We start from the raw sequence: 26,786 nt of genomic DNA on the forward strand, positions 1-26,786 counted from the left end.
AGAAAAAAAAATACACAGAGCGCTGTCTCTGAGTATCTGTTTCTTTCTATGTCCTCGTTCAGTCGCGCTTATACACTCTATCATGTTGCTAGAATAGACTAATAAAACTAATAAAACACACAAAATGCATGTTTTTGTTTTACTTCGTAATGCAGAAAGAGAGATGTATTTCCGTTTCATCTGCTTGTTCTCACGTCGTGCAGTCACGCGCGCAGACACTGAAACTTTGTCATTTTCTACAGTGTTCCAGTGCGGGATCAGGCTCTGTGATCCACTTGTGTCTGCCTCAGTATTCGTGTAGCACAAACTTACGCCGCTAGTCAGGTGTCCTTGTGCACAGCGCGCAAAATCATGCAATGCGCGAAATCAGACAATCATAACAGCTCGCTTGCAACGCCGTCAGCAAAAATACGCAGCGCTGAAAAAAAAAAAGAGAGAGGAGAAAAAATATGAAGGTGGGGCCTGTAACGTATGCGTCACGTGATCCTCGAGGTCCGGTATGGGAGAACGCAGGGAAGGAATTTCACTTGCGGAGGCTAGACGGGGCAAGTGGAGAGTGTGTCTCGCTTGGCGGTGGAGCTCACCTCTTGAAATCATGTGTTCGCGGCACTGAAACATATATATATATATATATATATATGATTTCAAGAGGTGAGCTCCACTGCCAAGCGAGACACTCTCCACTTGCCCCGTCTAGCCGGGGCAAGTATATATATATATATATATATATATATATATATATATATATATATATATATATATATATATATATATATGCTATTAATGAGCCGATTTGATACAATATGCCTGATATAAGCTACTTTCACTCATTCAAATGGCTGCTTTCCTAAACCACATTAGTGCAATTTTCTTGCACACCTCGGCTAAACATATGCAAAGTTTCAGTTTCTCTGTAAGTTCAATAAAGTATTTGCAAACACTGTTAAAGGGACCCTGAAATAACTGCCAATTGTATTTGAATGCACGGAATAGGTTGTTAGATATATTGGTACGGACACTGTGTAGAGCATATGCAAACATTATTTTTTATGGGCAGTACGGTTTATTTATTTATAGGTAGGGCTTCGTCCTGTGCTTGTCCTGCTTACACCTCCTTCTTGGTCCATGTTATTGTGCACTACCATGCCTTTCCTTTCATAAAGAACCAATTAGTCCAAAACAAAGATTTATTGTAATTTATTTATTTATTTTTCCTTTTTTATTAATCTTTTAGCTCTTGTCATTTCTTTCTCGTATTCGTTTTTATAGGCTCCCTTCAACAATGCATGCTAACTAGCCCAGTTGTCGAATGTGCTTTAAGGGTAATAAGCAAGAAAGAAAGTATGTACAAGCTTACCAGATTACCAATATATATAGGAATGCATTCACTGTTTCGTTATCACTAGAAATGTGCACATTTTCAGTGCTTTTATGTTTGACGTTTTATTTCTTGACATAGTAGTCGCAACGTATGCCGTAATACATAAAATTAAAGCGTGATAACTGGTGTTCAGAATATTTAGAATAGAGGTAAGTCAGTAATAATTAATTGCTCAGACAGTTTTTAGAATTCTTATGTGAAACTTCACAGAAGCACCTCAGGGAACAAGAATGAAAGTAACAATTTGCTATTTTTAGTTTAGGTACTGAAAGTAAAAAAATATAAAATATGCAAAACATGCACCTGGTTCCTAGTTCTCAAGTTTGGTCATTCAGATCAAGCAAGAAAATTATTATGAGAATTTGTTGGCGTCAATACTACCCACAATGATGCTTCTACTACGTGGGAAAGCAGTAGCTTTTCAAATGTGAAAATGGGCAAGTTCATATTGTACAGGGAGCATTTCTTTTTCATTGCAGCAGGCACCTGGTATGTCTTTTACTGAATTCTTTATGCTCGCAAAGCAATGGCTGTCAGATCAGGGAGCATGTAGAAGCACCCTCATATTTGATTATTGTGTTCAATCAGCTTTTCTGTGCAAGCAAGGTGGTCTAGAGTGTGTTCAGCTGGTGCTGGAACCTCCACATGCTTTGTTCAGTTCCTGTACAGTGCTGTATAGTAATGAATAAGTACACCTGCACAGGTGGTGCTCGAAATGTAAGAGATTAGACAGCTAGTCAAGCTTTGGTCGAAGGTCAGTCTGAAATCGACTGCATGCTCTTGTGCGATTGTAAACCCCACATGATGGGGAAGCTTGCTCGTAATGATTTGTACGTACTGTCGAAATGCTGATGGATAAAAGCAACCCTCGGTGGGGAAAATAAAATTGCACTTGATATTAGACCAAGACAATTCTCAAAATAACATTCACTCAAGGGCATCTACCACAGTTTGAGACATTGTTAAAACAGCTTGGACGTCAGAGCAAAACACGAGTCAAACCAAGAGAAGTTTCTGTGTCCTCACTGCTGCTGTCATTTCAAAATTATGTCACCGATTCAACCAAAGTGCAAACTTTGCGTCATATTATAGAAAAGTGCTAGGAGCACCTGGAGGCTAGCTTCGATGATACTTCCAGTCAAAGTTTTATTTTTCAAGACTCCACCCAATCTGCAAAACAGTGCAGTCATTTCAGACAATGCAATGACATCACTAGAAGAATTCCAACAGAAATGTTTACCAGCACCTAAAAAAACTGTCTCAATAAAGGCTAAAATAAATGTAAATAACTTTATTACCAGTGCCCAAATCCACTACATTGTGGCCACTCCATGTGAACACGAGCGCAAGAAGAAAATATATTCAAATTGTGAAATGTCTTTATATGATTGTGCCAGACAGCTTGTAAGTAATTTTGATGAGAATATAAGATTCACTTGCTGTAAGCCCACAGACAAAACGTCTTATTTTTAATGATTTCTACATGAAATCATGAGAGCTGACAGTCACAAATAGTGTGTGTCCGCTGCGCTAAATCAGTTTGAGAAAAGGAGCTTTGATTAGATAGTACCGCTGCAATTCTAGCACACCTCTGTGCACTGCCAACTTAGCAAAATAAATTTAGCTGCTCTACACACATTGTAAACTGGAGAAACATCTTTGAGAATGTGTTTGCTCTGCGACAATGCTGCTGCTCCACTACCACCAGCCCATGGTGCCACCAGTCCTGACAGAAAGTGCATCCTGTGCTCCTGGCGAATTCAGCGCACACAACAGTCCATACCTTGTGCATTTTGATCGAGTGGCTGTGCTATTACTATCAAAAACAACAGTGCGTAAATGTTCTTTTAAAGATGTAGTCCAGAAGACGCAAGTGCTGCATGTAGTCTTTTTCTTCTTGGCTACCGTTATCACTACCAAGTAAATGCGAAGAACTCATTAGAACATGTGGGGATCGAGGTGCCTTCAGCAGGCAAGAGCTACTAAAGGCTCAGCAGAGCAGTCTGTTTTGTTGCCAAATTATTGACAAGTTTAAAGAGCCGAGCTCCCCAGAGGAGAGGGGCAGCAATGCCGTTGGGTGCACATGAACAGCTGGTATTGCTGTTGGCACCGAGTGTGATGCAAATGGTACTGTTGCAGGCACACTGGATATGTATCTACTTGACGTCGAAGTATGAGCAATTCCTGATTATGTCGTTCTTTCTTCGGGAATGAGCCATTGCTGCTGGCATTTTTTGTACCATCCATCTACTTTTTTTTTGTATCACTCTTCTACTTTGTATCACATGGAGTTCTCCTGTGCTATATCCCCTGAAGAGGCTCCCCAGGAGTCTTTCGAGGTGTCGATACCCCGCAGTTGAAAGAAAGCCACCCTGAGGTATTTTCATGACTCGTGGTTGGCCAGACATGTGAGTGGCCTTAAGACTTTACAAAATGTAGTGCCGTTTAGCTACTGGGCCAGGCATGAAGCGCGATGCTCTTCACTACACCTGCTCATGCCGCGTGTATTGCGTGAAGCCTCATGGACACCCTTTCTGGTGCACGGGACCTTGGTGATATAGGCAAGCATCTGGACTTGCATCAAGTGAAGTGACATATTCGCCTGTTTCAACTGCTGTGGCACCTTCTTCCTGTCCTGACCCTGACAAAGATGACAATGCCCTCTTGGACTTTGTCCCGCTGGCTTAGCCTTTCTCGCTGAGTCAACCTTGCCACTTGGCCTCGGTCAATCTCCTTGGCAGGCTGGCCTCAGTCTTTAGGAGGGGGAATGTGGGTATCGAGGTGCCTTCCTGTGCCTCATCCCCCAGCTTGTGCATTGTGCTTACTTCGATCTATGGGAACCGCTGCCCCAGTGGCAACATGGCTGAAAAAACTAACACACCAGAGCTATTTTCCCAGGCAAACCATGCTTCGCCCTCTCGGCGTTGATTCACTGTGCGAGCGGACGTCACCGGGACTTATCCTGATTAGTCACCAGAGTGACGGCCCCCGGGCACTCTCTCTACCTGAGCTTGCTTCCACTGAGCGCTTCATTGCTGTGGCAGATGCTCACAGGCCCGCAATGAGTTGGTTACGTGGGACTATGCTCCCGCAACTTCTCATTCTCGTGCTTGATCGACCGCTACATGGGTAGTTCTAGCGCAGTGGGCACACATACTAAATCAGTCTTGCGGTGAGCCTTTGCCTGTAAGCGCTGCGACTGTCACATTGTGTTGTATTTTTGGTTAATAAACCCACGTTTGTTGGCAATCTGATTCCAGAGCCTTCTCTGTGCCATGTCAGAGAGCCGTAGTACCTTTGTGCGTTGTGAAGTGGAGAAGTGTCATGCCCTTTCCTGACTGTCGCTCAAAGGGTGAGCCTCGCGCAAACAAATCTCCACAAACAAAGCAGATGTGCAGGACCATGCTCATTCATACAACAACAAGTAGACAGCACTCATTCACAAGCTGGCTTTGTGTGCTTAGTGGACAACAGCCGCATAAAGTAACATCTTAAGAGGAAGGAAGTAGGGGAATTTCTGTTAACATATGGTTCTTTTGGTGCAGTGCACTGTGACAAGATCTATCATGAATGGTAGGTATTTATCATTTTATTTTATATTATAGTTACTTGGGCGATACACTTCATGTTTAAAATTATTTTGTTTGGCAAAAAAAAAATACAGTTATGTCTCATTAATATGAATCATAAAGAGAGTTGTCCCCAATAACGAATCCTGATAGAAAACAAAGAACACCTATTAAGAAAAAGTACAGTAATTAGTGTTTCTGCTCATTACATTATTATGGTCGCCAGTGTATTCAAAATATTGTGGTGCAATTTGCAGTGCCTCGCAGGTCATGAGTACTGTGACAGCAGGCTTCACGTTCATAGAATTCCAAAAAAAGTGGTGCTTCCACTTAAAGAAAGTTGCTACAAGTGCAGTAAGGACAAATACAGCTTGTTGGTGAAGCTAGCACATACAAGAAAGAGCTATCTTGACTGACTTCTGCGCGTGAGATGCCAATAGAACAGCTGAAAGAAATGGGAGACACAGCCCAATTTTCCTTGCACAAAGCATGTACACTTCAAAGAGCATGTGAGTACTCAATCTATCACATGGTTTCTGCAGCGGTAGAGGTGCTGGCCAATGCGGTAGCACCGACAATGGCATGTATTGCCACTGCTAGCATGCCACACATTTTGCACCCAATGTGCATGAGGCTTTCAGCTCATATCCTTTCTACTTTTTGTGCATTTCTGCCCTGTCTGTTGTCCAGACAGTCATTTTCTATATTAATGAAGTGCAACTGTGTTCAGTGTCCATGAAAACTGTCTATTATTCAAGTCATTCATGTTAGCAAGGGTCATGATAATGAGGCACAACTGTAGTTATTTCAGGGGCCCTGGAAATAAACCACACAAGTCTATAACCAACGGTTCAATAAAATTCAATTCAGCTATAAATCTATTTGAAATCTTGCTCTGCAAAGCAAATGGGATTGACAAAATAGATTTTACTATGCAACGTTAATTTCACAATGTGACAATGCAATGCATTTAAGTTCTTATTTAGGCCGCGAATACTCAAACTTTTAGCCATGACCAGCCTTTCATTATTAGCTGTTGCTGCACCAGCCAAAGTTTAAGGTAGCAAAGCAACAAACGCACACTTTAAACTTAGAAGACAACTTTCGTCATGATATACAACAATCTGCATGTATGATGCTTAAGCATCTGGTTAAGCAACAACCAGATGTATGCATTCAACTGAACTATTATCTAATGTAAAACATTTTACTGTTGCATTACAAAACAGAAAGCATTGTGTACTTGACAGCTTAAGTAATTTACATGTACTTTTGATCATCTGCGGAGAAAAGGATAGGGGGGGGGGGGGCTACCAGATTTGCATTGAGGTTTTATGCTACTAGTACAAGTGCCACTTCATTTTGTTTTATGCAATTTTCTGGGCTGACTTAATAAGTGAATAGCTTACATAACTATGGATAGTGTGCTTCCTTCTACCAATGCAATATTCATTGTATAATAAATGTAGAATAATAGAATAAATGTAAAATAATTATTATTATTATAATACATGTAGAATAATAATAGAACTCTGTCAGTGTTTCCAGCACAATTTCATAAAATGTTTTGTCCTATGGTTGGTTCCTTTAAAGACAACAATATCGCAAGCTCATACTAGTAAAGTGATCAAGAGAAAGAAAGCTAGCATGAAAGGCAAAAAAATATAAATTAATTAGAAATGTTGAAGAGGGTAGTAGGAATGCAGAAAATAAGGAAAGTCTTACCTGTAGTGTTTCCAACTTGGAATTGTTCTCTTGCTTTGAGCTGAAACCTCAGGCATTTGTTTTCATACACTGCCTTTTCTAACTTGAGCTCGAGCTCAGTCACTGCACTCTGCAAGCTGGAATGGGAAGGTGGGAGGCACAAGAGCAAGAAACACAGCAGCTGTAGAAAGTCAAGGTACCACTGCTTCCAAATTAAATGCTGTCCACACACTGAGATTTAACTAAAATAAACTTTGAAAGACTCTGCAGGTATGGTATTTACTATGGCTTCCTGCTACACTACTATGAACATTAATATGTTCATAGGTGCAGGTGCCATTCAGCGTGTATTTACTCTCATGAATGCATGTATACAGTCAGCCGCAAAAGATTGCGGGATCTGCAATGCGTGGCGGAGTGACGTAAAACTGCACTGCTGCGCCGTCTACTGTCATAGGGCGTCGTGTCGAAGCTCCCAGTACTGCGCCAGGTGCACTTTGCGCAGCCTCGATACCACACTGTGTGACAGTAGAGAGCATAGCAATGCAGTTTTGCGTAGCTCTGCCACGCAGTGCAGATCCTGCAAACTTCTGCAGCTGACTGTACATGTGCATAAATGTCACCAATTGTCACACAGTATAATATAGGTACATAGAAAATGCTAGAAAATGGTTGGGAATACGTGCAGCAAATTTACAAAGTGAGGCACTGAATTAGGTGCACAAAAACCAGTATGCAAAATGCAGAAGACTTGAACTCCATCATAGACTGAAATTTAGAGTGGAAACATTGTAACAAAATGGCCAATTGCATTCTTGGTGTCACAAAGTTGCACGAACAAGTTCAGAAAAAACATGCTTGGCATTGTTCCTACCAAAGCCAAGTGGAAATGTTATGCTTGTCAGAGTGAATACTTGTCAATATTAAAGCCAAAATGTGCTAGGTTACAACTACAACCAGTGTAAAGTGAAAAAGTTGTCTAACACTACAAAGCGAGGCAGGTATAAATGAGGGGAGAGGGAGCAGACACAGGCTGTAGTTTACTACAAGTTTATTGCTGAAAAGTGGTTACAAGTTTTGACACATATGAAATGTAAAAGGAGGTCCCATAGTCAGACTGCATTGAGACCTCCGTGCTTGATTTAGTTTTTTTACCTTACATAGCGAATGCAGATTTAGAGGTTTGGTGGTTAAAGTTCACATCCAAGTAGAGGGATCAGTACTGATTAGGGTTGCCAACCATCCCGAATTTAGCAGGACAGTCTCGACTTCCTGAGTAAATGTCCAGCTTCTTGACTTGACCTAGACTGGATGGCCAAATGTCCAGACTTTTTTTCTACTGGGGAACAATAAATGGACCAGATTTTCTATTTATAATGCCTGACAGCTCGTTTGCATATTCTTTTTTTAATGTTCTGTTACAGTGTTATAAACATAAAGGTGGTTTTGTTTTTGTCGTGCCTCTACTTCTGTCGTAGGTCATAACTGTTCACAATACTTCTGCCCATCTTGGTAGCCGCATTAGTCGGGCAAGTATACTGCACCTGTCTTGTTGTAAATGATGACAATGTAGGACTAAAAAAGAAGTTTGTTCAACTTCATTGCATGTACGGCAGCTCCTGGCATTCACGGAGTCAGTCATTGCGGTGGCGGCAATGACTGTGTCAGACTGTGCAGAAAATTGCGACTGTGTAGAAAACTGCATTATCTACACCACACAGTTCTTAAGTTGCAACATTTTGTGACTTGATAACGAAATTTTTGCACTTTGTCTCAATTAAGATTTTTTCTTTGTGAAATAGATGTCTGTGGGAAAGGTAGCCTCGGTTCCATTGTGAAAGGGTGTCATCATCTTTCTTCTGTGTGTTGTTTTTTGGCGCAAAATCTTTTCAGTATGCAAGATCACCAACTAGCCCACCAGTTAACTCTTATAAGGTTTTCCTGCCCAATATAAAAAATTTTAGATAAAAAAAATATTTGGCACGCCTTTTGGCACTGTCCTTAATTAAACAGATTCAGCTGACTCCTCCACTGCAGTGGTGTCATCGCGCTTTTCCACTAGGCTGGTGCATCGGTCATGAAGGATTTCCGATAGAAGGCGTAATTAGACAGTAGTGCCAGATTTAGTTTCCCCATACCAGCCTTAAACAGCTCACTGTGCATGCTCTCACATGCTTGCTACCGTAACATACCGTAGCAAAAATATGGATACAGGGCTCTAAAAACTCAAGCTAATTTCATTATTCAGAAGAGGCAAAAAGACACAATCTGAGACTTTTTAATGCGATAGCGTTAAGGGTCCTGTGTCACAGAAAATCTAGTGCGGGCATCCGGCGCCAGGTGTCTTGTGAGCGAGAAATCATTCCGAACCACGCATACCAAACCATGCAGGCCCTCCTCATGGCGCAGAGGCGTTACTGAACTAATTGATTTTCTCAAAGTAAAATGCCTGAGAAAAATTGTGAAGTATGACTTACACACAACCTACAGACATGATAGTGTCGGATTGTAATTTGAATATATGAGAAAACATAATTCTGTTACATGGAAGCTCAAATACAAACCCCTTTTCCAGCATTTCTACCATTCAAAGAGCAGCGCACCCCACTCGTTTCCTTGCAACACCATTCAGATGGCGCCTGCCTCTGTGTGCCGCTGCCGCAAATGCAGAGGAGAAAAAAGAAAGACGCTTGCCGCCAGCGCTTCAAAGTAAATATTATGGTTACATAAGCTGCTGTTACCGGGAAGCCTGAGAAGCAGTCAGGGATCTTTGAATGCTTTCGCGTTCCACTCTTAAAGACAAAGCTTAAGCGTCCTCCAAATTTTCTTTAATACCAAAAAACAAGCTTGGAATGCAATATGAATGTAATTTCGTTTTACTGCATTCGCATTCTTAGGGTACTTCATGCACTTTCCAGAGGCTATCTATCTGTCTGTCTGTCTGTGTGTGTGTGTTTGTGTCTTTGTATGTACAGTAAACGTCGTTAATTCGAAGTCATCAGGACTGCAAAAAATCATCAAATTAAGCGGGTTTTCCATTAACCGAACGCACACAAAAAAAATGCAACCCAGCCAAAAAATTTTGCTACAGGAATTCGCTACCTTTATTCGGCGATTTTTGGATAAGTTAAAGTAATCGGAGATGCTGGTTTGCCGTGTCCTGTAGTTCGAGGCTCCAAGGGTAATGTTTTCTAGTTGGCCAACTATGTGTAGCATTTGAGAATTTTCACCGTGGCACTCAACAAAACTGCGGATAACGTTCAGCGATCCGATAACTCCCCGAGAGCGGGTGCTCGGGAGGGATCGTTAGTGCCATCATCATCGCTGTCATCGCACGTGGTCGCATCAGCGGTAGCTTCACTCTCCAAGTCTGAGTAGCACATTTGTTGATCATTTTCAAAGTCCAGATACTCGGCGAAGCCAACTGCACTGGATTCGCTATCCTCTGCGCAGAGTGCATTGATGCGGTCGCAATACTCGGCTCTTTCTTCACCAAGTGCACATGAATAGTCAGCATCAGCATCAACGGTGCTTTCCTTCGAGAAGCCAGCATGTTCAAAACACCGCATGATCAAAGTGGGTTCTACTTGATTCCATGCATACACAATAAGACATATGGCCCCGAGGAGGTCGATGGAGTACTTCTTGCCATTTTCATAGCAAAGGAGCATGCGCTTGAGCAGGTGGTGGTGGTAAATCTTCCTTGTGTGGTGAATGATGCCTTGGTCTATTGGCTGCAAGATCGACATGGTGTTCGTAGGAAGAAATACCATCCTGATAGCTTTCAGGTGCGGGATGTCACCATGTTGGCAATTATCAACAACGAAGAGTACATTCCTGCCTGTGGCCGCGAACTTGCGGTCAAGCTGCCGAACGTAATCTCCAAAAATTGCGCCTTTGACCCAGGCTTTTTTGTTGTGCCGGTAGATAAGCTCATCCCTTGGCGGCCGCTGTGCATTTTCAAAGCAGCAAGGCTTCCCACTCTTTCCAACTACGAGTAGCGGCAGCTTGTGTTTACTGCACATGTTTGTGCTGAACAGAATGGTAATTCTTTCCTTGCCCTGCTTTCGACTCTTGACCGCGGTGTCCTTCGCTGCGAACGTTTTTGTGGGCAGAACCTTGTAAAAAAGGGCTGCCTCGTCAAGGTTGTACACATCGTCTGCATTGTACTTACTAAGCAATGGAGCCAACGCGTGTTTCTTCCAGTCGTCGATGACGCTCTCGTTTGCGCTGCCGCTCTTGCCACAGACGGCTACGAAAGTATAATTATTGCACTCTTTAAACGGCTGAACCATCCATTGCTACACTTGAACTCTTCATGCCTAAGTTGTAGAGCCAAGTCGTTGGCCTTTTCCCGCAGTATCATTCCATTGACAGCAAGGTGGGCTGCGTTTGCTTTCTGCAGCCAGCAAAGTAAAGCTGATTCCACATCTTGGTACGTGAAAGCCCGTTTGCGCAACCACTTCAAAGAATATGTCTTGCTGTAGGCCTCCAGTACCTTAGACTTGTTCTTAAATATTGTGGACAACGTCGAGAGGGGCACGCTGTGCCTTTCAGCCAACTCGGTCTTGGAACATGTGTTCTTACCCGCTTCTTGGATCAAGCAGAACTTCTGCTGCAGCGTTAAAGTATTATACTTTGGCATCTTTGCTCACTGGCACTTCTGCACAGTTCAGAAAAAAAAAAAGAACACCACGCTAGCTGCAACACCCCTAACCACCGCACACAAAGAAATGGCGCAGACCGGCGTTGCGCATACATACCTCGCCGCAGGCGTGGAGAGAGAATGGGCAAACGGCAGACAGTGACAGCGGCATGCAACACGCACTGACGCTGCGACTGCGAGGAGCGTGCGAAGTGGGGGACGAGAGCATATGACAAAAACCGGTATGCTCGCTGCATTGCAGTGAAGCAGGTCTTCTTCGCTGCAGGTGCGCATTTCGGCGGTGCACGGGATGTACCGTGAACTGATTTTTGTGCTAACAGTACTATGGGTCAGGTGCTTCGTCTATAAATAATTGCGATTGCTATGTGGCATCGCCTCGTGGCTCTGAATGGCCATCGTTTCGTCAGGTTTGCGGTGAAATGGGAATTGGGAATTGCCGTATAGCACCCCAAATCTTTGAATTAACTGGTTTGGCCTAGGCCGCCGGTTCGAATTATCCGATCAAATTTACATTGTAAAATACGGGACCACAGAAAAACCTTTTAATTATCTGGGATTTTGAATTAACAGATTTCGAATTAACAAGGTTTTACTCTGTGTATGTGTGTGTGTGTGTGTGTGTGTGTGTGTGTACATGTATGTATGGGTGCATGTATATATGTATGTGTGAGCGTAACCGATTTCCCACCTACCTGGATCACTGTGTAGTCAGTGGTAGAATGAGCAGTGCATCAGGCTACTGCGCTGAGGTAACAGGGTTCGAAACCAAGCATCACACCAACTTGAGTCACTGAGTACGTGGCTATGTGTACATAAGTGCCGCTCTTCACGAACCTCTTTCATGCCAACATGGGTTACTGTACACGCGGGACTGGGCAGGTACTGCCGTTCAAAGAAACTCTTTGATGAAGACTTGGAATACTGGCTATGTTCCACTAGGTCTGTGGTAGTCTCCAATGAACCTCTTTGATGCCAACTTGGGTTACTAGGTGTGTGCCAGTAGGTGTGTGCCGCTTTTCAATGAAGTCTTTGATGCCAACTAGGGCAGCTAGGTATGTGCCACTGGGAATGTGCCGCTCTACAATGATGAAAAAGATCTCTAAATTTCTCTGATGCTGAGCAGAATCGAATCCATGTCACAAGGGATCCTCATGGACAGCAACCCGACGCATTAGCAGGCTGCACCACTTTTCATGCCACTTTTCAATGAACATCTTTCAGTGAATGCTTTAGCGAGCTGCATCATGAATGCACTAGGTATATGCACCTCTTCAATGAACCTTTCGCCAACTTGGGTTACCGAGTGTGTGCCACTGACTGTGCGCAAGCGAGGGAATAATTCTCAGCATTTGGAGGCACTGGTACTCTACACTTCTCGTGCGGACTTTGCGGCAGTGCCACTAGATGGTGCAGCGTGTCTAGAAAGCAGTGCAAGAAAGGAGCCTGGTTGCTGCATGTCATGTTCTCAGTGTTCACACGCACCGGAGTGTCATGCATTTCAGAGGTTACATGCAGGTTTCGCGGTGCTGCTGCTAGATGGTGCCAAGTGTTCTTAGGGAAATGCGAAAGAGGAATCCCACTGCAGTACACGTCTCGTACATAATTCATTTCTACGGTGGCAATACATTGTGTCACTATATTGATGCAGTGCTAGTGCATTACCATTGACAGTCATCGCCAGATGGTTTCTGCCCCACTTTCTTATTGTAAGAACTACAGAGGTCATAGACCATACAGACCATACAAGGTTCTAAAAAATAGGAAAAATAGAATAGTACATCATGTTCTTGCGGTACTATATTTATCAGTCCTGCAAGAACATTCGGTAAAATTTTAACAAAAATCAGCAACTTTCTTTATACACCCTTAAAATTAGCCAATTTTTGCTACTATTGCAATGTATGCATTCTCTGGATTTTATTATGCAATAAATATGTAATGTAGCTGCACATTTTTTGCGTTAATTTGCGAGGAAGATTCGTCAGAAAAATTTTAAGCTTCGTCGCCACAGTTAAACGGCAATGCCACTGATATTGGGGTCAATGAGAGGTGCTTGCTCAAAAAACAATGTTTGGCAATTTAAAATATAAAAAAAAAAAACATTGAGGGTGGCATAAAGTCCAAGCTTCCTTGGGCTAGTAGTTATAATAGCTTAAATTACAAAAAAAAAAATGTTTGGAGGTGTACAATGTTTTAGTTTTGGAGTGACAGGTCTCCAAATTTGTAAAATCTGCCAGTTGCAAAAATGTTCTCGACCTCTAATGAATTACAATATTTTTTTTCTCGAAATCCTCACTGCATTTCACAAAGGAACGGTTGGTTCCTTTCTACAGCGACATTTGCCCATTTCATATAAAGTTTTCCTGAAAACAAAAAATTGTCAGTACCGCCTAAGTCTGTCCTTATCTGAACTACTGTTGAAGGATGCTCGGTGTAAACAGCACTTTTGTATTGGAATTAGCCTTAAATCTGTAGTAGCCACTGACACCGCAATACAGGGTGCTTTCATCGACGTTCAGAAAAAAAATTAGGTTGGGCAGCACGTGCTCGAGGCGCAAGCTTGGCACACGCAGTGTCGTTCTAGAAGCCAGCCACGCTGGTCGCCGCCGCGGCCGCTCCACCTTGAATTAAGTGTAGGGACGATGGCACAGCTCAGTGGCCACCGTCACGTCCTCCTACAGTGGTGACCCGGGAGAATGCGCCTTGCACCGAGCGACATGCTGCCATGGCTCACTGGCCGGAGCCCCAGTTCGACCCACCACTACAACCTTTCCAACGCACTTCTAGGCAGTTCTGCAGCTGAACATTATCTGGCTCCAAGAGTTAAAGTAACAAGTACTCCTATATGTCCTACTGCTTGATCTCCAGCTCTGCCTCAGCGTTACGTTGCCTGGCCCGTGTCCCTACGACGAGCTGCGACAGTCCGTCTTGCACTTCTACGGCGCTGTGTACCGCCCTCTTCCAGAGGTTCACCGCATGGTGCGCGACTCATCTCTGCCAGTGCCCTTAAGGCCAGCACCAGGCACGTCTCTTCCTGTGCCCGTGGGCCATCTTCAGCCAGCCGGCGTTCTTCCTCTGCCCTGCCACGATGACGTCTCGTCGGCCGACAGATGCGCTACTGTGCGGTTCCTAGTCTCATCGTCTCTAATGCCACCAATGATGGCACGTGCCAGCTGTGACTTTGCCATCCAGACGCCGACTCCCATGCCACACACCATCGGGGCTGTCGTGAACACCATCGCTCCTGCCACTCGACCCCCAACCACCTCTTTACCTGATCCGTCCACGCCAGCCACTGAACCAGCCTCGGAATCGACGCACCAGCTCTGCACCCGGCAGATTCCGCTGCCTCCGACCATGTCAACCAACTTCACCTCACGCGCCTTCCCCCACATTACACCGCGGCACCTAACAGCCAGCAAGAGCGCCGCAGCTGCAGCAGCGATCTCCTTCCCTTACCAACGTTGCCAGTCCTCTCCTTCGGCCAACTTGCCGTCCAGTTCCTCTGGCGATAGCTCTGACAAGTCGGACACTGGAAACTGTGCACAATCGTCATGCAATGCGGATAGGGAAGATGAACTGCCACCACCATCCTGTGACGCGATTCATGATGGTGTCTCGCCTCCAGCTCCTCATCCTGTCCTTCAAGTCGTGCCCGCATTGGAGCTAGGCAAAGAGCATGAATCAGCTGCTGCTGCTCTGGCTCTCACAGTATTTCGCCAAGTCGTACCGGTACTGTCATCGAGCGTCTTTTGATGACAACTTTCTCACCAACTCGAGCGCCACTCGCGTCCAAGGACAACACCAGTGGTCAGGCCCAACCTCTGCCTGGCGCATGTCAGACCCTCTGCTCCTGACAAGGGTGGTGTTGCGTGCAGAGGTCTGCAGCTTACGGCGGGTCCCCATTTGTTTCAAATGACCTGTGTAACCTGCTGCAGAGGCGTCTGCCTTCACTCTCTCCGTGCGGATGTCCTGTGTGCCGTTTGTCCACAGGGTCAGTCGCAGCCGTGTCCGCCAGACGGATGTGCTCGTCCCCTTCACTTTCCATGGACTCGCCTTACTTGGACTGCCCACGGACTCTTTTGACTCTCGGCTTACCTAACTTGCTTTATCGCCGTTCCGTCTGGGTGGAGGGTCCTGTAGCGCCCACCAATGCCGCAACGGGGGGCACTTTCGTTGATACTTGAAGAAAAATAAAATTGGGCGCCGTGTGCTCGAGGCGCAAACTCGGCACACGCAGTGTCGTTGTAGAAGCCGGCCCCGCTGGTCGCCGCAGCCACCGCCCCGCTGGCCACCTTCGCTCTTCTCCTGAATTAAGTGTAGGGATGACAGCACGGCTCAGTGGCCACTGTCACGTCCCCCTACAAATCAAATGCTAATTAAATTACATAATTTTACATAAAGTAACAGAGAAAGTCATACCGCAGGGTAACAAACTTCAGCTACCTAAGGTTGCTTTTTAAACGAAAATAGAAAGATCTATAGATCAAAAAAGCACTTGAAATGTTTTTTCTAAGGACTGCTACAGAGAAGGCATGCAGCACAACAGCAGTGCATAGCCGGTACAGTGCACAGTAGGCATGCAGTGTACAGAAGGCCTGGACCTCTTTGCCTTTTCTTCAAGCATTTTGTACACATAATATGTGTACTTTTGTGCTTTGTTCGCAAGATGTACCATTAAGTATACTCATTTGGACACTGTACAACAGTTCAAATTGGACTGTAGGTTAATGAACACTCCTTTTATCTTCCATAAATATGTGAACATTGTGGGAAAGCTGACCTCTCAACATTCTAGCAACATGTGTGCAGATACACACATTGTCAGTATGCAATGTGAAAGTGCAACGATATTTAAAAGGAACATACAGCAGTCTAAAGGCTATAGCTGCTCCAGCAATGTGTTTTTAAAGGAATACACACGACATCTTCAACTCTTCATTAATATGATGGTGTCAAAGCACGCTAAATAATTTACAGATATAATACTTGCTTCAAAGAACCAGTTTCAGTGCCCAGGAGATTAATGTATCATGACATCCTACATTAGCGTGTTTCATTTTCATAATTGATGTGGCTAGCCACCTATGAGCACAGGGTGAAGAAATACACGTAGCACTGTTGTTCTTACTGTTGTACAATATTGGCAAATTTCACTTCGGGTCATGAAATCACAATAATGTGTATTTCTCAACATGCATACTTGTTACGTACCATCCTTTTATGTGCGAGAAGCATGGTAAATTTTTTACATCAAAAATGAGTCATAACAGTAAAACCTCATTAATACACATGCGCTTAATAAGTATTTCCTGGTTAAATATAGTCGCGATGAATCCCACATCCTGTCGCCATTGAACTTAATGTATTCGCTGACCGCTTAAGCCGTAGTCACTTACTGCATGCCAAATGGTTAGTGCACAGTATTCACTTCATTTTTGGGCGTGTACAAGCCCGGAACCGGAATCAGGGAAATGTTTTTGCAGACCCATAGATAGTCAATTTGCGGCGCATGGACTTTTCACGGACAGCAGTCCCTACCGATAGTGACATCAAAACAGGGTGGTCATGATGCGTTTCCTGCCCACATAGATTCTGGTGCTTCCGTGTCGTTCACAACAATGATGTGGAAGTGGGTGATGGTCCTTCAGTCTCCGATGCAGCACGTGCATTAACCATCATGAGGGCATTCGCAGAGAAGTGGCGCCAGATGGAGAAACTGACTTGTGGCCTTGCCGAGTTTGAGGATGCTATTGTCGTTGCAAGGTCGTCACGGTGGCAAGCGAAAATCACAGACTTTTTGCAGCCTGCTTGCAAATAAAACTTGGCTTCGTGTGTGTTTGAGGGAGAATAAGGGGGTAGTTCTTTCCTAGCCGGTAAGTCTACACTATTCTTCTGCCATTATCGGTTAATTAGTACATTCCTTAGTGCACACCTGAGCCATGCTTCCCGCCAACTAGGTATTAACAAGGTTTTACTGTATTCCTTGAAGCCCCATCTGCCAAAGCAACAACTGTCAATTTGTAAGTGCATATCACCCCTCAATGCAACATGCCATTTGCTATTGCGACATGTGTGCACGTATACACACATGGCCCATGCAGCTGGCTGTTGAGAATGTTCTATCCACTTCTTTTGATTACATCTCCGTGTGTCAACTAGGTGTGTACGAATAGTGATTTTTGAGACCGAATCGAATACGAATTGAATAGTACCATGTACTAATCGAATCCAATTTTGAATAGTTTTTGAACAGTCCTTATCACAATTAATATAAAACAATGTTCACACCCTAGTATTCTTAAAGTTATCCAATTTCTGTTGTTACATAGCACGTTCTGAAACGCTGTTTATTAGAAGCATAAATGTAGCATTAGGAGCAAACAAGTAATTTCTTTGCATGCACAGGAGTCTTCAGAGAGTGGCAATGATTGCTGTACATATATTCTATAAAGTATGGTAACTTAAGCGACAAGCCTGAGAGGGTATTCTGTCAGTGTCCACCTAGTGGACACTTACAGTATACCCCCTTTCATTCCCCCGCTCCACTACCAAGTCCTCATGTTTTATGTCTATACTATGCCCGCGGGGGTCAGCATTTACTGTACTTTTGCTCCAACTGTATGTTTAATTGGGTGCAGTTGATGTCTACAAATATTCAAAAACTATTAGAAGAATTTTCACATTTACGAATAGTGACTATGCAACTCGAAGACCAAATCGAATAGGACACTATTCGATTCGTTATTTGAAAGTTTCGAATATTTGCATACCCCTAGTGTCAACGAGTAGTCAACACACCAGTACACCCACATGTACACTATGAAAATGCACTAGGCTAAATGGTTCAGATATAACTCACACCTGTAACTTACCTTCAAGATTCTCAAAGTGCAAGTTATACACATGAAATTGTGGTAGTTACAAGGAACTAGGCCTACCTTTTTTTACGATCTTCAAGTTCCACGATGGCCATCACGTGCTTCTTGTCAGCCTTCATTCTTGCAAAGCTCTTGCTTTGTTGAGCCTCTCTCCCAACTGCCGCCAGTGTCCTTTGCAGCTCATCATTTTTCCACACTAGCTGTCTGTGCGCCTCCTTGGAAGCACCAAGCTCTTGTTCAAGATGGTCACAACGCAAGTTCATTTTCTCGAGTTGTACCTTTGTGGCACTGAGTTCTTCTCGAAGTTGCTCACTCAAATGCTCAGATTCTTCAAGCTTCTCATTGGAAGCTTGCAAGACTGCCTCCAGCTCAATCTTTTGTGTCCTGAAGTTATTGCACTCCTTTTCACAATTCTGAAGTTTACTAGTGATCCGCTCAATCTCATCTTCCCCTGCACTGACTTCAAGGATCAGCCTCTGTTTCTCCTCATAAAGTGACTGCTTTTCACATTGCAGGCCATCCACATGGGATGATAAATCAGCTATTTTGGCAGCTAACTGGTCCTTTTCCATCCTCAAAAGTTTGTCGCTTTGGCTGTACTCATCCGAAATTTTTTTCGTAGCCTGCAGTTCACTCATGGCTTTCTCTAGCTTTTCTTGCAGCTGACTCTCTTGCTTTCGCAGTGCCAGCAGAGAATCTCTTAGATCCTGGTTTTCTACTCGCAGCCCTTCCAGCTTTGAAAAGGCTGTATCAATATCAAATTGCAGGTTTGCCTTTTCTTGAGATAGGTTGTCACATCTCTCCCTCAGACCCCTGATCTCATCTTGTTGGTTCTTGTTCTGTGTGGATAGTGGAGCCAGCTTAGTCACTAACTCGGAAATCTTGTTGCTTGTAGACTCAGTGAGTACTTCGTGTTCATGTTGTGCTGTTTCCAGCTTTTGTAAAAGCATTGCTTTCTCCTCCAAGAGGTTCACGACCTTCTCCCTAAGCAGTGCTTCTTCTTTGCCCAGTCTTGCAATCTCTTGAGCTTGCTGCTGAACCTGTGCTACCAAAACGCAATTACCATCACACACCATCATTTGTTCAGAGTTGGACTTCTCAATGCTTGAACTCTTAGTTTGCTCCAACCTGGTGGGGCCGTCAAGCCTCTCAAGAGACAAATGGTGCTGGCGTTCCCTTGTAGTAGAATCAGCCCTCCTCTCAACAAGGGCTTTGTAGTCTCCTTCGAGAATCAGGTGTACTTCATGAAGAGACTGTAGTTCCTTTTGACAGTCTGCCAGCTCTTTTTCCAAATGCAATTTTGAGTTTTGCTCACGAACTATGGCTCTCTTCAGGATCTCCTCCCTCCTCTCCTTGCACTCGAGCTCCTTCTTGCACTGGTTCAGTTGCTCAGTAGCACTCACTTTAGCATCTGCTCCAACTCCTGAAGGAGTGCTGACTTCTGCAGCAACCGCTTTTTCAGATGCTGCAATGAGAATTGCCTTTGTCAGATGCAAAGCAAAACCAACCCTGAGGTAAACATTTATGAAGTTTAAAAATGTTGTGATATTTTTCCAAATGACAGCATATTTTTCAAAACATCAATTCAAGCAGGCAAAAATGACTGCCACACAGAAGCAAAAAATTTCCGAACCACAACACACCTTAAAAACCACAAGGCACATTTTAACCTGCTTTTATCTGTTTTTTTTTTTTTTAACATATAAATCGACGCTATTATAAGTAACGCTGTCTCTAACTTGGTGGGAACACGCAGCTAAAAGTCTGTACAGTACTTTTCATAGCAAAAGAATTGGTTTAGGTACCGCTTATATGATGCCCCTCAGTGTGAAAATATTCTTTTATTCCAAATGTTTGTGTCTGTAGCTAACTCTTCACTTGCAACGCGTATTTTACCAGGTCAATGTCAATGAAAATGAAAGTCAAACTGCAATAAAATTTCACTTTGGCTAAATTTGGCATGGATGAGTATGACAGTAGAATTTCATTAACTGGAACCTCAAGGGACGAAAGAAATATGTTCATATTAAGAGGGATTCTGTTTGCTGAGAGATGTGCAGAGGTGTAGCACTATATGTCATACACCCTCTAAACACTGTTAGACATGTTACGAATAAAGAAGTGAATGTAGCAGCTAGCTGGTCCCATGATTTGAGCATGGTAGGCATTTCTTTTATTTAGAGGAGGCAATGGCAACACAGAGCAAAAACACCGCTTTACTGCTCAGCTCAGTGGCTGAATTAGCGCAAGGTTGTGCTGGTGGAGTTTAAATTATTAAACAGTGTGTTGAAAGGTGTTCGAAATTTTAGTCATTATTTTGGTCATCTATGGGGTGAGCAATGGTGCTGCAAAGCTGTCCAGACTGCTCATTCTGTGGATGAAATATCTATAGAATTTTTTGCTTGTTCAAGTCTTTTTCATTGCTTTTTAAGGATGGCTTTCTACGTAGAAGACAGGTGTCACAAAATAAAAATCATATCTTGACTTTTTTTTGGAGGGGGGGGGGGAGACACAGGGGACAAAAGAGAGAACAGAGCGCTGTTCTGTTGCACTTTCAGCACTCCTTTTCTGTCCCCTCTGGTGTCCTTGTGCTGTTAATCAAACTTTAAAACATGTTTCACCAACAAGCCCAATCTTACACCCTTCTTAAATGCTTTAGAGCTTGTTCTGTTGTTTCGTTTACTGGGAGTTGCAAACATTTTGGCTCCGATTAACAACAGTTTTCTTGCATTATCCACATACCAATATATATATATATATATATATATATATATATATATATATATATATATATATATATATATATATATATATATATATATATATACACATATAGCAAATATTCAGTTTAATGAGCAATTACGTTCAAGTGATTTCCTTTTACCAAGATTCTATGTATATACCATCAAAGAAATCTTGGTGAAGCCATAATGCTGGTAATTATCCCAATTTTATCATTAACTGCCTCTAGTCAGCGCCTAAGCGGATGATGTAGGCACCTGGCGGTTAGTGGATATGATTTGGAAATCCTAGACAAGGTTGCCGAAATTCGCAATGCCCTGCAAGTGCTGCCCAATATCAAAGGTAATGCCTAGGCATATGCCATTTCTCAACGTTCCAGGTTTTGTGTCATTTCGAACAAGCAGAATGGTGGCATTTTCTTTGGAGAGGTGGGTGGGTGTTCTTGTATAAAATATTTTATGTGGTTTTGATGTACTGAAATTCCACAGTTGGTTAAGACTGACACCTCAGTGAAGGGTACTGGATTTTCACCACTTAGGGTTCTTTAACCCTTTGACTGTCGGATAATTTTCGCTGACTGCACATCAGCCTTTGCTGGGTATTCATAGCATATTGGTTCTGCAAACATTTCATGCTACATTGAGGCAACTTCATTCTCACTTTCTCCCAATTCAGACGTCATCAACAATTCCTAAGTTCCCTCGTCTGTCAAAGATCGGACGAACCTGGCAAACTATATTGCCATAGCCGCCCTGCCAAGTAAGGGAGAGAGACCCGAACGAGACATGCATTCTACCTACTCTCAGAAGTTTAGCTTACAAGTTTTGTTTGTTTAAATTACCTCTCCATAGATGGCACAACTGACACATAAAGGTCCTTGTTGCACGAGTTGTTGCTGTAGAGGCAGTAGGTGTGCGAGGGTCGGTCATCAAGATATCTCGGGAGTGAAAGGTTAGCGTGCACCCAATGCATGATTTTTGCATTTTGCCCCCATCAGAATGCAGCCACTAGGCCAGGATCGAACCTGCAACCTCATGCTGAGCTGTGCAACCTCACAGCCACTTACCTGTCACTGTGAGTGGTATCATAAATGTTTAATTTTGAAAGCTTTTTGAGACTCACCCACTAATGTTTCAATTGTAAAATTTTTGCACGGATACTGCTCCATATCTACAATATCTGAAATTACACTTATTATGCAGTCAAAAATTTTGGTGCAGTTGGCCTTGAAGTGCTGCAAGAATTAAGAAAATTTATGACAAGGTATTGTTATTTGGCCTTGCACATAGCTCTCCCCATTCCGTAAACTGTAAAATTTTGCACCAAGGCTGCTCTATATCTCCAATATCTGAAACTAGACTTCCTATGTGGTCAAAAAATTTACTGCAGTTGGCTTTTCAGTGCTGCAAAAGTTAACGAAATTAATGGTACGGTAGTGTCATTTAATCTATACACACCAAGATGTTCAGTGAGGAGTTCCTGCAGAACTTGGTTATTTATGAACATTTCCTCCAGACGAAACTGTAGTTTGCGCATTGAGTTGGCATGAGATTCTGCCAAATCTGTTGGCTTCAGCTGCTGTGACTCAGTGGCATCCTGAAACATAACAAAATAAAAATATGCTTCAACAGTCACAGGAAATGTAAAACTACTGAAATTTACAACAACATTATTATTCACAGTCATTATAAAGCGAAATGGAAAGAGAGCAAGACACTACCAGGGAGATTTGAACAAACATGAATTTAAGAAATGCAGATGTGATCATTTTTTAACAGATAGCAAGACTTTTAAGTCCTTAAATTACACAGTTTTAGCCATTTGTAAAGCAATGAACAATAATATGAACTGCATAAAAGTACATCTCTTGTCCATGATTCAAATGTGTACAATTAAAAAAGATTATGGGGTTTAATGTGCCAAAACCACTTTCTGATTATGAGGCACGCCGTAGTGGAGGACTCCGGAAATTTTGACCACCTGGGGCTCTTTAACGTACACCTAAATCTAAGTACCACGGGTGTTTTCGCATTTCGCCCCCATCAAGATGCGGCTGCCGCGGCCGGGATTCGAACCCGCGACCTCGTGCTCAGCAGTCCAACACCATAGCCACTGAGCAACCACGGTGGGTAATGTACAACAATTAACTATAGCCTAAAGCATAAATAACATGTGTCCTGTCCATGGGCAGCAAGTTTGCCACAAAGATGAAATGCAGAGAGGCAGCTGCTGTGTAAAAAGTGATGAAAGAGCACTCTTTGCAGAGAAAAAGTACTTGGACCGATTCCATTGTCATATTTTCACAGCACAGCTTCCGGTTTTTGGTAAGAATTTCTTTAGGCTTCAGATACAACCTAATTCATTATGATGTTAGAAAACATGTGCAGCTTTCCTTGTGACTCACCATCAGCTGGATAAGCTTCCCTCTGAAAGCAGGCTGATGTAGTGTTGAACACTGGACTACCGCAGAAGGTTCTGAATTACATGTTCAGCATTTCTTAAATGTATAAATCTGTTTATACCCACAACCCACAACCTTCGCATTTCGCGGAGGTTGTGGGTTGTTGCAGCTCAATTGGTAGAGCATCGCACGCGAAATGCAACGGTTGTGGGTTCGGTTCCCACCTGCGGCAAGTTGTTTTTTTCCTCCACTTTAATTTCCATTAATTTATCGTTTCTTTATTTCAGTTATTAAGCACAAGTAATTTCCCCTATGTTGTCCTTGGTGTCAGTGTTTGTTGGCTTCTTATGATATGACTAATAAAAATCGGGCCCCTCGGTTAACCCCCTTTCTTCTCGTTTTACTGTGCTCAAGTATTTTGCCAAAAATTATTACATTATTGAGATAGCACATGCAGATCTCCCATTTCAATCCGCGTAGCATTGTGTCCATAAACCTTTCAAAAGTTGTGGGCACGTTGCATACACCGAAAGGCATGACATTAAACTCGAAGAGTCCATCTGGGGTCACAAAGGCAGTTTTCTCCTTATCTGGCACATGAATCGGGCATTTGGCAGTATCTTGATCTTAAGTCAACAGAGAAGGAGGAGGCTACATGCAGGCAATCGACAGCATTGTCGATGTGTGGCAGAGGATATATGTCCTTCTTTGTGGCTGCGTTAAGTCGGCGATAATCAACACAGAATCTCAAAGAAATGTCCTTTTTCTTAACTAGTATTACTGGAGCTGCCAAGGGACGGCAAGATTCCTGGACAACTCTGCAGCATTTCTTGAACTTTCTTGTCGATCACTTTTCATTCTGCAGGAGGCGCGGTACAGCTTCTGGTGAATAGGCGTTGCTTGGCCCCTGTTTATGCGGTGTTGCGTTTGCGAGTCAGGAAGCAAAATTGAATACTCGTCTTGTGCAAAATCGAATACTGGCGCATAGCGGATGAGCACCTTTTGCAATTGTTTCCCTCTGAAGAGGACAGTGACTTGTTCGTCATGTGGTAGAATTCCATGGAGTAGTCGCGATTTGCTGCCCTCGCTTCGGTAGAAGCATCAACGGCATCAATACTGACAGTCATTTCAGAGTCAAAGGTGGCCAGCTTGTGCCCTGTCAGCAGTAAAACTTGCTCCAAAGATGTGTTTACCGTCTACACGTGAGCACGATCATGTACGCATTCTATCATGGATAAAGGAACTGGTATATTTTTCTTCAACATGGTAGGAGAGTACGGCTCAATTAAACCATGACAGTGATATGGAGGGCAATGCGTGGAATCCACTGGAACAATTGCCGCAGTCTGAGCCGGTAGAAGGACATCATGGGACACAGAAAATACTCTGCTTGTCCACATCAGATATTGCAATTGGTGTTATGTGACTTCGTAGAGAAATTTCACCAGCCCTACATCTAGCATTACGCCACATTCACCAAGAAAGTCAATGCCAAGGATGATGTGGTGAGTGATGTGTTCCAAAACAACAAATTAATTTGGAAAATCTTGTCCACCAGCCTTCACTATAGGAGAGCAAACACCAATGGGCCACAGGGGTTCACCCCCAACTCCACGAAAAGTAGTCTTTTGGTCCCACGCGAACGTCACTTTGTGTCCAAAACGATTTTTAAACAAAACACTCATTGCTGAAACTATACCACCGGTATCCACTAAGGCATCAGTATTGAAACCATGAACACAGACACACACTTTGTTTTTGAGCATGGTGAAAGGTGGAGGACAATGTGACCGTCCCGTGACCTCACCTCCATCGTTTGCACCAGCTAGTTTCCCAGCTGGGATGGTGGTGAAAGTGAGCAAGGGTGAGGCAACGGCAAGTGGCAATAGCCGGTCAGAGGTGGAGTAAAACTGCGGTCGGAAGCTGGAGACTCGCGCAGAGATACACGTTCACGCAGACGTCGTCGAAGAGGTGCAGCGTTCTGCCACAGCTTGCTGTCTTGGCCTCCAGATTGATAATCAGGGATGGCCGAAACATGGTGCTGCCTTCGGCGACAATACCTGGCAATATTTCTATGGATTCCGCAGCCAAAGCAAATAGGTGGATCGTGGTACACAGGGTTAGTCATAAAATTGGGTCTGAGGCTGACTTTATCAGGGAGAAAGGTGTTGGGGTGGTGTGGCCTGACGGCGTTCGAAGGTGTGCAAAGGATGCCGGAACTCTGATGTGTCGATGTGAATGCGTTCATCATGCAAGGGCCAATTTTCATTGTTTGTTTGCAACTGACAAAATACCGGCGGTTCAGGACAGAATATGCCAAGTGTGCATTGGTGGTACTCTCGTGCTGCATCTCTACCAGTGTTGCGGAGTTACCACTCCAGAATTGGAATGACTCCGGAATCATTCCACATTTTCATGACCCGGGAATGGAATGGAAACAGAATTAAGTGCCTTTAGCCCGGAATAAAATGGGATTGGAATTGCCTTTTTTCGAAAACAGAGCACTTTTCCGTCTAAGCGCTGTTTTTTGTCAAAATATGCCTAAGAACCAACCAGCCCACATTCAAACATTAGTAAGTAAGAGCCTCAAATTTAACAATAAAGCAGTATTTTTAAAATGGCTTGGCTGATTACAAGCACGGTACATTAATAAGCAAGATGCCTACTACAATTCTGTCCTTATAGACTGAGTTGCTCTGAAGTTTGTCTCGATTATTCGCGCAACCTTGGCTCTATGCTGTTGGTTTCCGTCGCACAGAACACGGTGGCGGGATACTCCCTCCCACCGCTCACGCCTTGAGATTTTTTTTTTTTTTTTTTTTTACCTCGGCGGTGCCTTTGCCCGGGCCACCTGTTGTCTCTTCGTTTTTGCTTCTGTTGCCGTTGGCGACTTGGACGCATATTGGAAAGAGCACTTCTCTAAGTTGTGATGCGTACTGACGCTGGCGCAATGCTTGTGTTCACTGCAAGCTTTCGCATACCAGCTTGCAGACACACAGAGGCCTCTGCCCGAAACTCTGTTGAAGAAGTTCTGCAGGTCAGCGCAGCACAGTTGTACACGATGAATGGTGTGCCTTCTCCCTCAATAGAGAGAGAAAGAGAGAGAATACACTTTTCAAAGCATTGGTTCAGGAAGCCAGCCGAAGAAGGAGGGCCCACGTAACTGCAACCACGGCGGCGCCTCCCAGAGCCTCGACGAGACGATTTGCGTTGAAAAAAACCCACATTCACTCTGTTCTAGGGAGCTCTGTTCTACGGTGGGGGGAGGTCTGGGTGGCGGCACTGCCGCACTGGTGCCTGTTGGCAGCAAGAGAAGCCCACTGGTTCATATAGTAGCTAGCTCATACTGTGAATGCTAGACAACGTTTTGAAGCATCCTCCTCGGCTTTCTGTGCTACCACCCCAACCCTCCTTTCCAGCCTTTTTTTACAAATAAAAAGCA

General features: G+C 43.7%; 2 protein-coding genes across 9 annotated transcripts in view; one reads left to right on the forward strand and one right to left on the reverse strand.

The window, feature by feature from the left end:
* The window catches only part of LOC142586041 (uncharacterized), a 116,796-nt gene that overhangs the window by 87,006 nt on the left and 3,004 nt on the right, over nt 1–26,786 (forward strand). The window lies entirely within an intron of this gene.
* The window catches only part of LOC142585994 (uncharacterized), a 330,876-nt gene that overhangs the window by 67,266 nt on the left and 236,824 nt on the right, over nt 1–26,786 (reverse strand). For all 6 annotated transcript variants that reach the window (XM_075697173.1, XM_075697220.1, XM_075697194.1 and 3 more), the window contains 3 exons: nt 22,401–22,539; nt 18,262–19,666; nt 6,676–6,791 (listed from right to left, as the gene is read on the reverse strand). In XM_075697173.1, coding sequence (XP_075553288.1) covers nt 6,676–6,791; nt 18,262–19,666; nt 22,401–22,539 — 1,660 coding nt within the window. The remainder of the gene's footprint in view (nt 1–6,675; nt 6,792–18,261; nt 19,667–22,400; nt 22,540–26,786) is intronic.

This window comes from Dermacentor variabilis, chromosome 1 (assembly GCF_050947875.1).
Source record: "Dermacentor variabilis isolate Ectoservices chromosome 1, ASM5094787v1, whole genome shotgun sequence".
Classification (NCBI taxonomy): domain Eukaryota; kingdom Metazoa; phylum Arthropoda; class Arachnida; order Ixodida; family Ixodidae; genus Dermacentor; species Dermacentor variabilis.